Source organism: Doryrhamphus excisus, linkage group LG10 (assembly GCF_037039965.1).
Source record: "Doryrhamphus excisus strain RoL-2023G ecotype Guam linkage group LG10, RoL_Dexc_Guam_v1.1, whole genome shotgun sequence".
Taxonomy (NCBI): Eukaryota; Metazoa; Chordata; class Actinopteri; order Syngnathiformes; family Syngnathidae; genus Doryrhamphus; species Doryrhamphus excisus.
In genome coordinates this window covers 20208474-20223829 of record NC_136366.1, presented here as the reverse complement: position 1 = coordinate 20223829, position 15356 = coordinate 20208474, and the positions used below count along the sequence as shown (strand labels likewise).

General features: G+C 41.9%; 3 protein-coding genes across 10 annotated transcripts in view; 1 reads left to right on the top strand and 2 right to left on the bottom strand.

The window, feature by feature from the left end:
* The first annotated feature begins 1488 nt into the window (after positions 1–1488).
* Positions 1489–2776, top strand: LOC131120069 (nodal homolog 2-A-like). The gene is made up of 3 exons (XM_058065143.2): positions 1489–1614; positions 1714–2468; positions 2624–2776. Exons 1-3 carry the CDS (start codon positions 1500–1502, stop codon positions 2774–2776), a joined length of 1023 nt encoding a protein of 340 aa, XP_057921126.2. The 5' UTR covers positions 1489–1499.
* A 272-nt stretch (positions 2777–3048) lies between these two features.
* Positions 3049–7501, bottom strand: LOC131120070 (eukaryotic translation initiation factor 4E-binding protein 2-like). The gene is made up of 3 exons (XM_058065144.2): positions 7215–7501; positions 4808–4990; positions 3049–4635 (listed from the first exon to the last, which is right to left on the bottom strand). Exons 1-3 carry the CDS (start codon positions 7348–7350, stop codon positions 4604–4606), a joined length of 351 nt encoding a protein of 116 aa, XP_057921127.1. The 5' UTR covers positions 7351–7501; the 3' UTR covers positions 3049–4603.
* A 359-nt stretch (positions 7502–7860) lies between these two features.
* Positions 7861–15356, bottom strand: part of LOC131120067 (uncharacterized) — a 66767-nt gene continuing 59271 nt past the window's right edge. For 3 of the 8 annotated variants that reach the window (XM_078794277.1, XM_078794280.1, XM_078794279.1), the window contains 5 exons: positions 12709–13354; positions 12499–12634; positions 10922–10978; positions 10464–10561; positions 7861–10276 (listed from right to left, as the gene is read on the bottom strand). In XM_078794277.1, coding sequence (XP_078650403.1) covers positions 10493–10561; positions 10922–10978; positions 12499–12634; positions 12709–13354 — 908 coding nt within the window. In that variant the 3' untranslated portion in view covers positions 7861–10276; positions 10464–10492. Of the gene's footprint in view, positions 10277–10463; positions 10562–10921; positions 10979–12498; positions 12635–12708; positions 13355–15356 lie in introns of those variants that run through there. The other 5 variants (XM_078794281.1, XM_078794282.1, XM_078794278.1 and 2 more) reach the window with 4 other exon arrangements.

Genomic DNA, 15356 nt, shown 5'->3' with positions numbered 1-15356 from the left:
TAGAAAATTACAATATATCAACAAAAATATAAAGAACCAAACTTTGTTACGATATGTATGATGAAAAAATTGTAATGCATTGTTGAAAGTATGGTTATAATATTATATTATAATATCAAATGCATTATATGTTTGATGTATGTACTATAAAGAATTTTAAGTCAAAGAAAATTTGAATATCAATTGCTACCGAGCCCTTTGTTGTCCTTTTCATTCCTTTTACTGAAGGTTAAAGTGGCCATTAACAACTCATTGATGCTGCTGTCAAGTATCAGTCGTGGTAATGTATTATTTTAATCATAAGCTTGATGTGAAATATCCAATACTTTGTTTGTACTTTGTTCAAAACAAGAGCATGTTTGATGTAAGCACTATAAAGAACTCGAACCTTCTGTTGGTATCTGCATCCCTTGCAAGACCAAAATTCGTAGTGATCGTTTAAAACACTTTTTTTACGAGGTGGACTGGAAAACCTTCATTAATGTATGTAGTTAAATAAAATAGCCAATAAATAAAATAATTCAAAAATAAGGACAAGAAAAAACTTCCTTTCACTATGATACGTTGAAGTTGTATACATCCACTGGCGAAATAATACAAATAATGGCAAATATTATAAATACAATTCGGTTAATATTGTGCTTAATTTAGTAAGCATCTTCTTGTGTGTAATTTTACTACTGCTTTCATTCATAAAATTAGAGTTTAATAATGATGAGTTGATAATAATTATTAAAAAATATATTGAAATAAATAATGCTGTGCCATTGTCTATAACAGATGTTTCACTAATGAGCGGGTGATTTTTTTTAATCACTAATTTTATGTACAAATGAGATTTTAATCCACCGGATGATATGATTGCTAGTGTTATTAAAAACTTAAATGTATAACTGGAAATATTTTTCTATAGATAATAATGACAAGGAATATAATTACATTGCGTGTGGGTTCATTTTGGCTTGAACTTGCCTGCACAGCAAGTTGAGTCGACAGAAAGTAAATTGTGATTAATTTGTCATTAATCACACAGCATGTCTCTTAATCTCCTTAACTAAAATTATTGTCAGGGCTTCTTATCAGAGCGTGTCTGCTACACAAAACAACAACATCAGTGTTGCGTCTTTTCCACTTTTCACACCTCGGCCACTACAAAGGACCAAGTGGTTTCGATATAGTATAATTATCTTACACATTAAAAAGGCTCCAGCGCTGCGGTGGATCACACGCACCTTGACACATGCCTTCAAAGACCTTCACCTATCAGGCACACGCTTATAAAACACAATCCCAGCATCTCCTCTGGCTCATTTGGAAGCTACCTGCCACAGTGATAACATACAACTCCGATGGGACGATCCGTGGAATTCTCCTTCGTGCTCCTCCTCCTGGTGGACATGTCTGTGGCCGCGATGCACCCGGACAAGCTGCTGCGCGGCTCGGCGACCGGGTCCGGACGTATCCCGCAGACGCACAAGAGCGAAGGACTTCCCCTCCTCATGATCCAGCTCTACAGGACCATGCTGACCCAGGACCGAGGCAGGAGAGAGAGCTGGATCGTGGACAACCCTGGACTGCATAACTCGGACTCTGTGACCAGTCTTGTCGCTAAAAGTGAGTGGTGACTATACTCAATTTCATTTCAATATATTTACACCACAGTTCATATGGAAATAATAATAATAATAATAATAATACATGTCTTTCTTCCAGGCTGCCAGCAGAGAGGCAACAGGTGGTCCATCACCTTTGACATGTCGTCCGTGTATTCCAGCGACAACATCCAACAGGCCGAGCTCAGAATCCGTCTTCCTGCCTTCAGCGAATCCTCCAGAGCCCAGGTGGACATCTACCACTCCAAAGTGGACCCGTGTTCAGAAGAAAACTGCTCAGACAACAGAGTGTTCCTGGGTCATCTCAAGACACATCCCGGCTCCATGCCGCCTTCCTCTTCCTCCTGGAAGGTGTTCACCATGACGGAGATGATCAGCCGTTGGCAGGAGCACGAGGAGCAGGAACCGCCTATGCACATGCAAGAGGTTGCCGAGGAGATGGAGGAAGATCTGGAAGGAGTCCAACACCCTACAGCGGACCGGGTCATGATGGTGGTCTTCGCCAGGCAGAACCCCGACGCTCAGAGGACGCCCACTCTCATCCACACAGCTGAACAGTCCAAGTACGTGAGCTTGGAAAGGGACGGCGGCTCCAAGATGAAGCTACGCCGGACCAAACGGCACCCGCAGGAGCAGCATCAGCACAGAGGAAGGATGCCGGTGGCGACCCCTGTTGCCACTGACAACAAGGAGAGTCATCTGTGCAGAAAGGTGGACATGTGGGTGGACTTTGAGAAGCTAGGTTGGAGTCAGTGGATCGTCTATCCCAAACGTTACAACGCGTTCCGCTGCGAGGGGGCCTGTCCCACACCTGTAGATGAGAGCTTCTCTCCAACCAACCATGCTTACATGCAGGTAAGACAAACTTGGACTTTCTAAACAAGGTGTGTCCAAAGTGGTGCCCGCGGGCACCGTTAGGACCGTAGTTCATTCAACAGAAATCATTCAAACAAGCCTGAAAGTCTATACTGTTGTTCTAACGAATTCTTCTCTTCTCTTCACCTCCACAGAGCCTGCTGAAGCTCCACCACCCACACAAGGTGCCATGTTTGTCCTGCGTGCCCACACGCCTGGCGCCGCTCTCCATGCTTTACTACGAGAACGGCAAGATGATCATGAGGAACCACCAGGACATGGTGGTGGAGGGGTGTGGCTGCCACTGAGAACAAAGACTAGCATGGATTCTCCAAATGATGCTGGTAGTTTTTATGTATTCAAATGATGCAACTATAAAGTATGGCAGGACACCGACAGAAGCACTCAGATACACAAAGTACCCTTTTTAATGCATGAAATGTACACTCGGAAGCGCTTTAACTTTATTTAATGTTTGGGTCACATTGACCTATTTGTATGTTTACACTGTACAGTAAGTCAATAAATGATGTCTTATTTTCAACTAAGTGTGTATGAATGATGATTTATGACATACAAGTCAGATACAGTCATTTATTTCAAAGTCAAAGCTGAATGGCCGGCAGATTGCTGGAGGCCAATCAGAAAGCCTGAAGAAAGGGACTGATTGAATCTCCACTGATGAAGTTTATTTTACACTCAGAATACTGAAGATTGTATTATAAATATATAAAACCAATGCCACGAGCGAGTTAGCAAGTTACAAAATATGACATCCATGCAAAAACCCCATCAAATTTGTATGTAGTGAACATTCGCTAACAGCACTTTACACAATGACGTCATATTCTCATCGTACAGTATATGCTGTTACATCACGTTAAAAGTTTCTAAGGCAGCTCATAATTGAGGCACATTCATTCATTCATTCAATAAAAATATCATTTCCCTTTAGGAAACCTGATTAGACAGCTTACAGTCAGGGGTGGGCAAACATATTGACTCATGGGCCGCATTGAGTTAACAAAATTGTCCGGGGGGCCAGAACTATTTTATGTTTATAATTTTCCTTGAATTATTTGCCTAATTTCATCTGTAAAAGTGTCATACTATCAGTATGTTCGCATGTCCCTTTTTTCAGGAGCACTTTAAACATCAGACCACATCAAACTATGTCATTTCATTTTACAGTTTTTTTTTACTAAATAAGACATCTGACTTGGAAGTTATGTTTCCCGTTTGTATGTTAAAAGTTGAAATACAGTAAAGTCTCATTATATCGATATTGTCGGGAGTTGGAAAAAATATCGATATAACCGGACTGTCGATATATCCGATCCTGCGCCGAACTGCATTAAAAGTGGGCAATAAAGAACCAACTGACATAGCATACACACCTATTCCAATGAAGACACAAGCGTACAAATACATGTATTTAATTGTGTTGTATTCAGATATCTTTTTATCGCTTGCAATAATCACTGTTTTTCATATGTACATGCTGGCGTTCGTGGTTTCTCTCGTGTGTATAGATTCTATACACACGAGAGAAACCACGAACGCAGTTGGTTCTTCTGTTGCAGGCATGTGTTTGGCCAGCTATGTGGGGCGGGTTGAGCATGAGCTGTGAACCAGGAAGTGCGGGAATCGGTGTGTGTGCTGCGCTCTGGTGGTGGAAGTGTGAAAAATAAAGTTGACTGGAAGCAGCCGTTCGCCGTGTTCTTTTTTGGTATTGAAATCCTTAAGCAAAGATTGATTTAAGCTGCTTTTGTATCGATATAAGCAGACCAAATTGGCTGGCGGGAGATGAAAAGGGCATCGTAGTAACCGGATTATCATAATAACCGGGTATCGTACTAACGGAACTAATTATATCATAAAAGACTAGAAATTTGCCGGGAAATGAAAATAATATCGTAATAAGCAGTACTTCGATATAACTGATATCGATATAACGAGACTTTACTGTACTTAGAAAGCAACGCACGGGCTGGATTCAAACGCTTGGTGGGCCGCATGTGGCCCCCGTAGTGTGGCTGTAGTTTGCCCACCCCTGGTCTAAGGTTTTGATTCAACTTATGTAAAAATCATCTGTACTAGCAACAAGCATTGGTGAGGAATTGTTTTATTCCTCTTCAAATGTCCATCTCAAACTGGGCGTCATCTCCTATAGGAAGAACAGAATGGATTTAGGAAGAAAACACCATCATAAGCTAGTATATTCACTTGTACACATATATTTTCTTTTATAAATTGCTTGGTATGTTTTGGTTTTAGTCTGACCTTCTGGAAGAAGTAAATACCAAAAACCGAGGTACCGCTGTACAGGCAATGTTTACCTGCACTCTCAGCATGCAAGCTATGTTGCTCAGCGTCACTGCTCTCAGTCGCTCCCGGCTGGTTCGACTCCTGTTTGAGTGGGCTGGTGACTCCTGGTATGTCAGGAAGTTTTGGAGGAGTGCGAGTCAGAGGAGAGTTCCGACGCTGCAGTAGGAATTTCCTGTCGTAGATGATTCGAGTTCCTGCAGACCCAAGAGGGAAGTTAAAAACCATTTTATTTGTCAATGAGGACAGCGATGTTATATATATGTTGTTATATATATGTTTTATGTATATATAAACACTATCATGCTAGGTGTTAGCATGCTAACATTAGCACATTAGCATTGTTAACGTGTAAATATTAGCACAGTGTCATTTTTAGCGGTTTTCATGGGTAGACACTTACTGTACAAATATTTAAACGCTTTGCACTATCATGCTAGGCATTAGCATGCTAACATTGGCATAGGAGCATTTTTATCCATTTTCATGGGTAGACACCATTATCCTAGGTGTTAGCATGCTCATGTTAGTATGTTAGCATTGCTAACATAATAACATAAGCTAGCATTTTATGTGAATTTCATTAATATGAAGTGTACTGCTTACCACTATTATGCTAGGTGGTTAGCATGTAGACATGCTAACATAAATATACTAACATTTTTAGCACTTTCAGAGGGAGGCACTTAGCACTATTATGCTAGGTGTTAGCATGCTAATTCATACCCTTCCATGGTGTGTTTTCATGACCAAGGAATCTAAATATGTAGCTCAAATAAATGTAGGACTAATATGGTGTAAATCACAATGTGGGGGGGGGACTCTCTGAGTGCTTTTCTAGTTAATCTTGCGAGGCAAATTATGTACTGTAGAATTACATAGTACAAGCTTGGTACACCAAACTTTAGGAACTTTCGCTGTACCTCTAAAGCTCCAATAAGTCCAATTGTATTCCAAGATGATCACAAGAAACAAGATGCACCTAAACTCATTTTAGAGACCCAAGGCAGACCTGTGAATACTTATGTACAAGTTATGTTCACATTTTTATTTGTAAAAAACTTTTTTCATGCTGTAATTATGGGATGTTGTGGTTTGAACTTTTTTTTAAAGAAAAATGAATGTATTCCGTTCTGGAATAAGGCTCTAACACACCAAAATGGGGAAAAAATGTGAATACTTTCCGGATGCGCTGTAATTGTCGTCATCAACAGTTTGACTTGGGAGACAGGGAAAAAATCAATCGGAATGTCATCCTGTTTCCTGAAAAACTTGAAAATATCACGAGGAGGCCATTATTTTAAGAAGGTGACTTCTTGACTCAGCAGTTCTGAGCTCCCTTTGTTTTCATATGTGAGACTTTACATGGAGTATACGTGCCCCCACGGACCCACACCGAGTGACCTATTTTCTGGCACCATGACACACATTGAGCGGGCCAGCTGTGTGTTTTATCTGCGTAAATCAGTCCCACCTGGTACATTTACAGAACACGCTATCAGTCCACCACCGGCATGTGAACACTGTGGCAACTTTCTCACAGCTGCAGAAGGAAAATGTTCCCATTCCTCCATCCATCTTCTACACTGCTTGTCCTCATTTGGGTATGTAGTGCAAGTTGTCATACTGTTGTTCCACACGTTCCCAGCGATAGTAATGAATGACAAAACAGTCGATCATTAACACAAAGACCAAAACAGGTCTGTTGATCAAGCTGACAGATCAGCGACCCTACCCTGTAGTGCAGGGGGCTCGAACTCATGACGACCAGATTTTGTGGCACTAACTGCAATCCTGGTGGAGATACAAAAATGACACCACTGCATGTAACCGATAAGTCAACAAACTAGGGGAAACTACTACTACTACTACTAACAGTGTTAACTCCAACTTTAGCAACTTTCTATTACCGCAAGACATGCTGGGTAGCCAAAAGCACTCAAAGCAACACTACAATGTATTATATTTCTATAATAGATTTTGATCTTTAATGCATCTGTTTTTATTTTGTAAAAAGACAGTCTGTACACACTTGACCAAAGAAACCATAGAAGCAGACCAAAATGGACTCTTAGTTTGTTTTAACTGGACTAGAAATGACAAGTGTGAAAATACCCGTAAAGACAAAGCATTATGGTATTTGGTGGAACATTGATGGTACATTTCAGCTTTTCTTTACATTGTGACTTTTTGATTTATGTTTTGTTTTATTGCTACAATAAGCAGCGTGCTCAAATGGCCCCCGCATCGTATTTTGGACACCGATGGTGTAGCGTTCAAGGCAACTTGTCACTCCTATGCACACTTTTTCGTAACACAAGTACAGAGATGAAGTATAATCGGGTTTGTTTTGTTTCTGAGTGTTTAAATCCAGTAATTATCAGTTTGAGATGTTTTCTTGCTAACTCGTGGTCGTGTTACCTCCAGGCGTAGTGCTGAACACGGTTCCCCCGGGAGTGGTGGAGTATTCCTGGGGCATGTGAGCAGCCTCGAGGACGGCAACCCGCCTGACGGCTGGTATATCCCGGCTCCCGCTCGTCTGACCTGCCGCTGACATGTCGTCACTGGATGGTGTCACACCTTTTTATAATTGTCATAAAATAAAAAATAATAAACACAAGCTGACTCTACCGAATTTCTTCTCCGACTGATTTACCTCGTGGCCCCACGTGCAGCCAACACTCCCAAAACAAGCTACAAGCTCCTCCTACACACGGGTTATGATTGGCTGAAAGCAAGGGGCGTCACACATAGCGGAAGTTGTAGTTTTTTTTCACGCTGCGATGCGGAAGTCACAACAGAACACAGTATTCAGCTACCATGTATGGGCTGGCATTTTAAAAATAAACCATAAAAACAGCAAATCGTTCATGTAGTGCGCTTAGTCACGAATGGTGACTGGTCAGGCATTCATTGCTTTCTAGATGAAGGGAAAAATAAATGTTTATAGTAAGTTTATAAAATTCAAATTACAAAATGAATGTGAAACTTCCCAAAAAATAGTATACAGTAGGAGTAATTTAGTAAACATACAATAATAGTGCCTTAGGGCAAGGAAGACAACATCTATGTCACATCTTTGTTTATTAAGTCTTGTAAATGGTTTGAGCTGGTGTACAGGGTAAGATGATCTATACATATCTTTAAGTCAGAATATTTCTGATTAAAAGGCTTGTATACATTTTCTTGATTTTTTTTTCTTGAATCATTTTTTCGGACCAATACAAAAGAAAATAAAACAAGTGGTCAAAGCTACAAAGCCTCTATGGTTCCCATCATGTGGGAGTCGGCTAACTAGATAACGCTTAAAGAACATCCATAACAACTCTATGAGGGTGCATAGCATTCTAATGAAATATATTTTGTCATATATTTTTTTATACACATATTTTCATAAAAACATCTTTTTGTGCATGGGTGCAGTTGCATTCCTTAGGATAGAGTAATATGATATTGCGTTTACATTGTCATGTATCCATTCTAAAGGAGTATAGGTGAGCTCTATTCTTCTGGACAATTACATTTTTACAATACGTCATCGGAGGTTACACGTTCACCTTTCGAGTGGCATGCCTGGTAAAAACTTCCCTCTTTTACATGGTCCAACAATGTTGAGAGCCAAATATCTCTCACACGCAGACACAATACATCCTAAAAAATACAAATAAAATAACAGGACAAAATAGTCACCCACGTTGTCACTCATGCATGGCACAAAAAAACACTTAAATAGCCAAACTAAAACCTGAGTGGTGTGTGAAAAGTGGAAAAATGTTGCAAAAATATCAGATGAGGCTATCATGCATGCGTGGGCACAGGGTATGTGTGATCTTCATTCATTCTGTCAGACTCACATATGCATGCTACAGTAGCATTTACAGTACTTATGGGATAAATAGTGTTTGTTTTTTCTAAGTTTGGCGGATGTGTGCTACCATAATATGACCCCCACCCTGCATAATCTCCAACATCAGGTTTCTGCATAAAAAGTGTCTCAGATGAGAAAACCAAGGTACGTGTCTGCATCCACTGTATCCACATACGTTCACTTATACAGAAAACAAAGACAACAAATTGTATTGTAACATAACACTAGTTGGTACTTTGCTACGCTAAAGGCTGGAAAAACAGACACAAATCTCTCTCTGGCTGCTACACTGATATGGTGGACTGGTGTGATCTTGTGTCAGTCAAGGTCAGTACAGCACAAATCTTCCAGTCTTGTCCAGGAGATTAAAAACAAACAAACAAACAAAAAACAGTGTATAAGTGTACTTCCTAGTAGCACACATGTGATTGGATTTTATTGCTGTGGCAAATTCATACTTTCCAAGACCTTTGTGATATGATTGTGTGACGAGTGTGCTTCGGTTTTGTGTCGACGGATCACGAGTCTGGGGTCGGTGAGAGTGAGACAATCACAATGCTGCCTGCGTGCCCTTTTGCCGCACACTTCCTTGCACAATCACGCGTCAAAGCAGCACAATAGCTCACTCCAAACCCCCGGAATCACTACATACTGCATTCGCTTTGCCTCAAAGATGGAGAACACTGACTTTTAAACATCGGATGAATGGGAACGAGAGGCCTTGGATTGTTCTGCATATCAAGTGAGGCTACCAGGAGACGAAAGGAAGAAGGTAGAATAGAGCATCAGTGTTATGGAGCGGCTGCACATTGCTACCAAGCGATCAAAAAAGATTCCGGTTCTTTCTAAAACCCATTAAAAAACAAAAAGACAACAGTTTAAGATTGGGCATGTTTGGGAAAAGCAGCAACAACAACAACAAGGAAGGTCCATTCAGCATACGAGGACAATCATAAGCGAGGGAAGGGAGCACTGCTGCTTCTTCATTCCAGCGGCGAGCACGCCGTGACATCACGGAGCCTTGGAGCCAAACAGGGGGGCAAGCGATAAACGCATGCACACACACGGCGACACACGTCCACAGAAGCAGAGAGCGCATATACGATACACACGCACAACGAAAAGGGTCCACTGAAAGAAGCAATGACAGGCTCCAACCTGAAAGCACAACCCTTTTTTTTTTTTTTTTTAAGCTGCTGTGTTACTGGGGCTTTGTCCCCCGTCCCCCTCAAGCGTGGGACAGTCCATTTGTACTTGTACTACCTTGTACTCCCTTCAGTTTGTAGATAATGACAAAAGTTCGTAAGTCATGCACCAGCAGTCGTCATGCAGTTACAGTTGACAGGAAGCACTTTTTGTTGTCTCGTTTTGGTGACATTTGTTCTTTTTTTGGATGCTTTTCTAGAAAAATCCATGCCTTAGGTAATGTGATACTTTACAAATGTTATAAAACTACAAGTTGAACTCTCACACCCTTTTTTCTGTATGTGTGTGTGTTTCTGTGTGAGGTTAATTGAATGTTTGTCATATTGTTGTTTGGTAGTCCTCTTGCTCACTTTCCTTTGCGCTCCGGTTGGGATTTTGTGGAGGAAGCTTTGGCAGCCGCTCTCTTGTCCTGGAAGACACACAACAAAGAGACAAAACAATAAAACAGAGCTCAGTATATGAATATGAATATGAACATGACCCCAAAAACAGCAAGTGGCATCAAGGTAAAAAACATGGAAGCGGCTCTGGTAGAGTTCTGTACTTTATCCAAGCACTGGGATGCACGAGTGCTTGCGGGAGGAAAAATCGCGTACCTCGTGGACCGGGTTGTGTGTGTTGTGTTTCAGTGTTTAACCCTCCGAAGGCTGGTGCGCTGCACCGACTGAGCGTTCCTTCTCACATCCGCCCCCACCTGGAGCAAGGAGGGAGGGACGTAAACAACACTCGGACCAGATACAGTAAGTGCTGAAGACAACATGGGAACCATGCAGAGCAGGGAACTAACTGCTGCAGTTCGGTTCATCATGTGTGCTTCTAAAGGACCTCACATGTCCCAACAAAGACATGAAAGATGAAAGATCACATGATGTGGTGATGTCAGGTATAATTCATGCAAGTGCACAAAAATTGTGGTCGAATTTGTATAAGTTCCACTGTGCTTATTTAGATGGTGACCCATTTGCGACCCATTTGTCTGGTTTGCTGTCATGTGCGTTGGAGGGGAGAATGTAACCCAATATTTGGCTGGTGGCTTCTGGGAAAATATACTCACTTTTCTCGTCAGCATGCTGCCGTGTTCGTCAGCACGATAGTCCTCTTTCTCCTCCCTCTGCATAAAAACCATTAAACATCAGCACAAACTTATACTGTTATGATATATTATACAATGGAACCGAGGTTAGCGTCATGAATACGTTCCAGAAGGTCCGACTCAATTTCTCCCAGAATTAATCCAATCTGGACTCTAAAAATACAGTTCTACAATTTTACTTTTATATGCAGATGTCTTGGGTACAAGTGTGTGTTTGGGTACGTTACTTTAAAAAAGTATTAGTTTTAATTACAAGTTCATTCATTTTCTACCGCTTATCCTCATGAGGGTCGCGGTGGGTGCTGGAGCCTATCCCAGCTGTCTTTGGACTTTGGACACCCTGGACTGGTGGCCAGCCAATCACAGGACACATATAGACAAACAACCATTCACACTCACATTCATACCTATGGACAATTTGGAGTCGCCAATTAACCTAGCATGTTTTTGGAATGTGGGAGGAAACCGGAGTACCCGGAGAAAACCCACGCATGCACTGGGAGAACATGCAAACGGCACACAGAGATGGCCGAGGGTGGAATTGAACCCGGGTGTCCTAGCTTTGAGGTCTGCACGCTAACCACACGACCGCCGTAAGGCCCTAGTTACTTCTCCGAGTTACTATCTGAGTTACTGCACTACATAAGTAACTAGTTACCAGTAAAAGTAACTATTGCATTACTCGCCCCTGCGAGTAATATCGGTGATATACATATTTAGGTGGCTTCAGTAACGTACAGTAATGGTGTGCCAAAAACGGTAACGCCGTTATGCTGACAGTAAGAGAAATTATTTAGATTCCCATCAATGGTCTTGAATTCACTTCCTTTAGCTAAATGTTGGTACTTGCAAGTTATTTTGACTCAATCCTGCATTGTTTTGCAGGCGTGATGAATACGAAAAGCAGAGACTTGTGGTGCAAGTGTGTTAGTTAGCAAAGAAATACAGTCAACTGGTGATGATGTCATAGACGGGCCAGTTTCCATGCTAAAAGGATACTAAGATGGACAACAACAGTTGAACTCACGCAGTGTATTATTAACGTGACGGAGGCAAATGTTTGTGTAAATTTTTGCTGTAAACCAAAAAATCTGTTAACTGGGGCGTATGCTAACCGAGGTTCCACTGTGTACTGCGCACAGCTATAATCTGCTCATTTGAAATGTTAAATCTATGGAAAAAATGACTTGAAACCATATGGTACAACACATTTTTTGATCAAGCGCCGTGACGTCATCAAAATGATCATTTTGATGTGTTTTGTGAGACTAAAGCTACTGATGGTTGCAATCATGGCTGGAATTTCATTGCCTTTTTCAAAAAAGACAAAAACAAAAAGATAAGATGTTCCCGCTTCCAAAAAATAAAAAAGCAGCAGCAGGTCGTAGAGACTTCAACCTGACCTTGCCCTGCCTCCAATCCTGTTCCCAAGCACGTTTGCCTGCCTCCTGTTGAGGGGAGCCTAGCTCCTTGCCCAAGGGCTGCGTGCCCTCCAGGAAGCGCCCACGCTGCACATGTGAGTAACCTGTGTCACACACCGGAGTCAGCAGAGCCTCCTGGGCGGCATGGAGGCCTGGTGCGCTCATGTCCCGTCCCGACGATACTGATCCCACCCAGCCCTGCAGGGCGTCCTTTTCGGGTAGATAGGGTTGAAACGCTCCACCGCCGACCAACCTGGCAGGAGAGTGAAGGGCAGTGAGTGGTGGGTGAAGTAAAAATGGGAGTAGAAGAACATGGACGTCACATACCGGTTGTCTCCGTTGTGTTCGCCAGCTCGACTCAATGTGGGCATCTCACACTGGCCGTACCCCTGCTGGCCTGCAACAACAGAAACGCCTTCCACTGAACCAAGCCCTGCCCCGCCTCTTTTTGCTCCTCCTCCTGTCGCAGGACCCTCCCCTCTCCTCCCATCCGACCTCTGACCTCCCAGCTGGCCGTTCAAGTTGACCTTGGGAACGGCGCCACTGGCTCTAACACGGTCCCTTTCTGCTATGGCGCTCACTGGCTCCAGTGGCGCCTCCTCCTCCTCAACCTCCCCTTCTTCCTCCTCTTCCTCCTCCTCCTCCAGCTCCATGATGGAGCCGCTCGCCCCGCTGGCTCCACTGCTGGGGCGGCCCAAGCTGCAGGGAAGGGAGAGCGTGGCGCCCTCCGAGTCGTCCGCTCGACTGCTGCCGTCCAAGGAGGAGTCTTCCACTGTAACCAGTGACGGGCTGACCCCCGCCGGCCAAACCTGGACGTCCGACATTTCCATCAAGGTGTCTTCCTCTGTGGCTGCGATGGGAGCACATTCCAGACTGGAGACTTCCTGCCAGTAGGGCTCGGCACCCAGAGGGGAGGGTATACTGTACTGCATGGAGGCTGGAGACAGCAGCTCCTCCTGAACCAGCCCATAACCTGGAGGGAGGACAGGGGCGAGACAAGAGAAAGACTAACACCATGCAGGCACAGCCAGGGGGGGGGAGGTGAGGATGGGGAGGATCCAAGCCTTGTTTCCACCAAACAGTACAGTCCTGCTCCAGTGCGCAGGCACACGGGTTTCAAAAGTACTACGTAAATGGAAGATAAGCAAATGGAATTTGCCCATCAAACAATACAGTGAGGAAAGATGTGGAGTATTAGTAAAAGTTCACACATACGAAGAGCTTGCAACCAAAAGGCGCTAAATCCAATTTTCACTAAGTTGCATGTTTTTCATGAGTTTAATAGACCTCTGTCATGTGTATCCAAATCACATATTTTGGTCTTGAAATCATTTTTAAAAATATGAAAAAAAGTGATATGAAATTTATGCTTTCAACCAAAAGGCGCTATTTCCATTTCAGATTTCAACCAAAAGGCGCTAAATCCCTTTCTTTATTCTTTATTCTGATTGGCCCAAGTTTCCCATCTATTGATAATCTGACCAATCAGAGAGAAGAATACAATTGGCACTGCACATACAGAAAGCCAGTATCAGTGCGCATCCTGTTTTGTTTGTGTACATTAAGTACACGTATGATAGTTACAGTATGTTATGCAATTCAGGAGAACACAAATTGTGTTTTTACAGTATTCTGTAACATGGAAGTTTTTTTTACGCCATAAAAGGCATGTCTCTACCTTGACACCTCCAACTTTCATGAGAAACATTATTTTACTTGTACTAAAAAACATACAATGTAAAGAGTTTGTAATGAGATGATTTTTGTCACTGTCACCTTCATGGTGCAGTCAAATATGAGCACTGCTTTTAATAACATTTTTATTAATTTAATTAATAATTATTATTTTGTATTGTATGTTGAGAATGGCTTCTGTGTTGTAATTATTTTATTAGCATAGCACATTAAAGCACCTTACATTCTTTTACAACAATGCCATTGAAGAAGTTAAAGGTGACTTCAAATTTATTTCAGCCAAAAGGCGCTAAATCCATCATTTCAGCCAAAAGGCGCTAAATCCATCATTTCAGCCAAAAGGCGCTAAATCCATCATTTCAGCCAAAAGGCGCTAAATCCAGAAAAAAAAAATAATTAAAAAAAATATATAAAATACATGGTGTGTGCAGGATTTTTATAGCATGCATTTTTATGACCTATATTGATAGCTCTTTCATTTGCAATATAGACTTGATGACCAAATAGATTGATATGTGCGTAGTTAAAAATCATTGATTTTCTCGAAATCAGTCAAAATGGATTTAGCGCCTTTTGGTTGCAAGCTCTTCATACATTGGACACTGTATGTTCCGTATCTCAGGTTAAACTTTTAGTTTGCTCTTAGTAAACACGTCGTTTCCCATTTTGTGCTCTTACTTTGGTTTTCTGTTTGGCACGATGTGCAGCTGTAGTACCTGTTTCTCAAGGTGCGACTATTTATACAAAAAATGATCTGACACATTTGTGGGTTAAATAAAAGGCAAATAAAGTAAAGAAACCAAAAAGTGTTATTATTTTCGTACATATACATAGTATGTACGAACATATAATGCTTTATATAATGCATTGTTTTTCATTTCCAGTTTTCCGTTCACACTTCAATCTTGGTAGACATGATCCCGTACCAGTTGGAAACACCATCTTGTTATGGGTTACCGACTTCACAGCTACTGGATCTGCATTGAAACGAAAATCAACCGGCCGAACTGGCACCTCGCCAGAACTGATTTAATTTTTAAAACACAATGAAGCAGAATGGCATTATATGTACATACTTTTCGAAAATAAATTTCTTTCCTTTATTTGCCTTTTATTTAACCTACAAATGTGTCCGATCATTTTGCCTGACCCTTGTATAAGCGTAGCAACTTTACATGCAAAAAACAAAACATTGGCAAAGAGAATTGCAAAAAATCTCGAACATACTGATGTGGTTGCTCCGTGGAGTGGAAAGAACACGTAACAAGACATTATTAGTT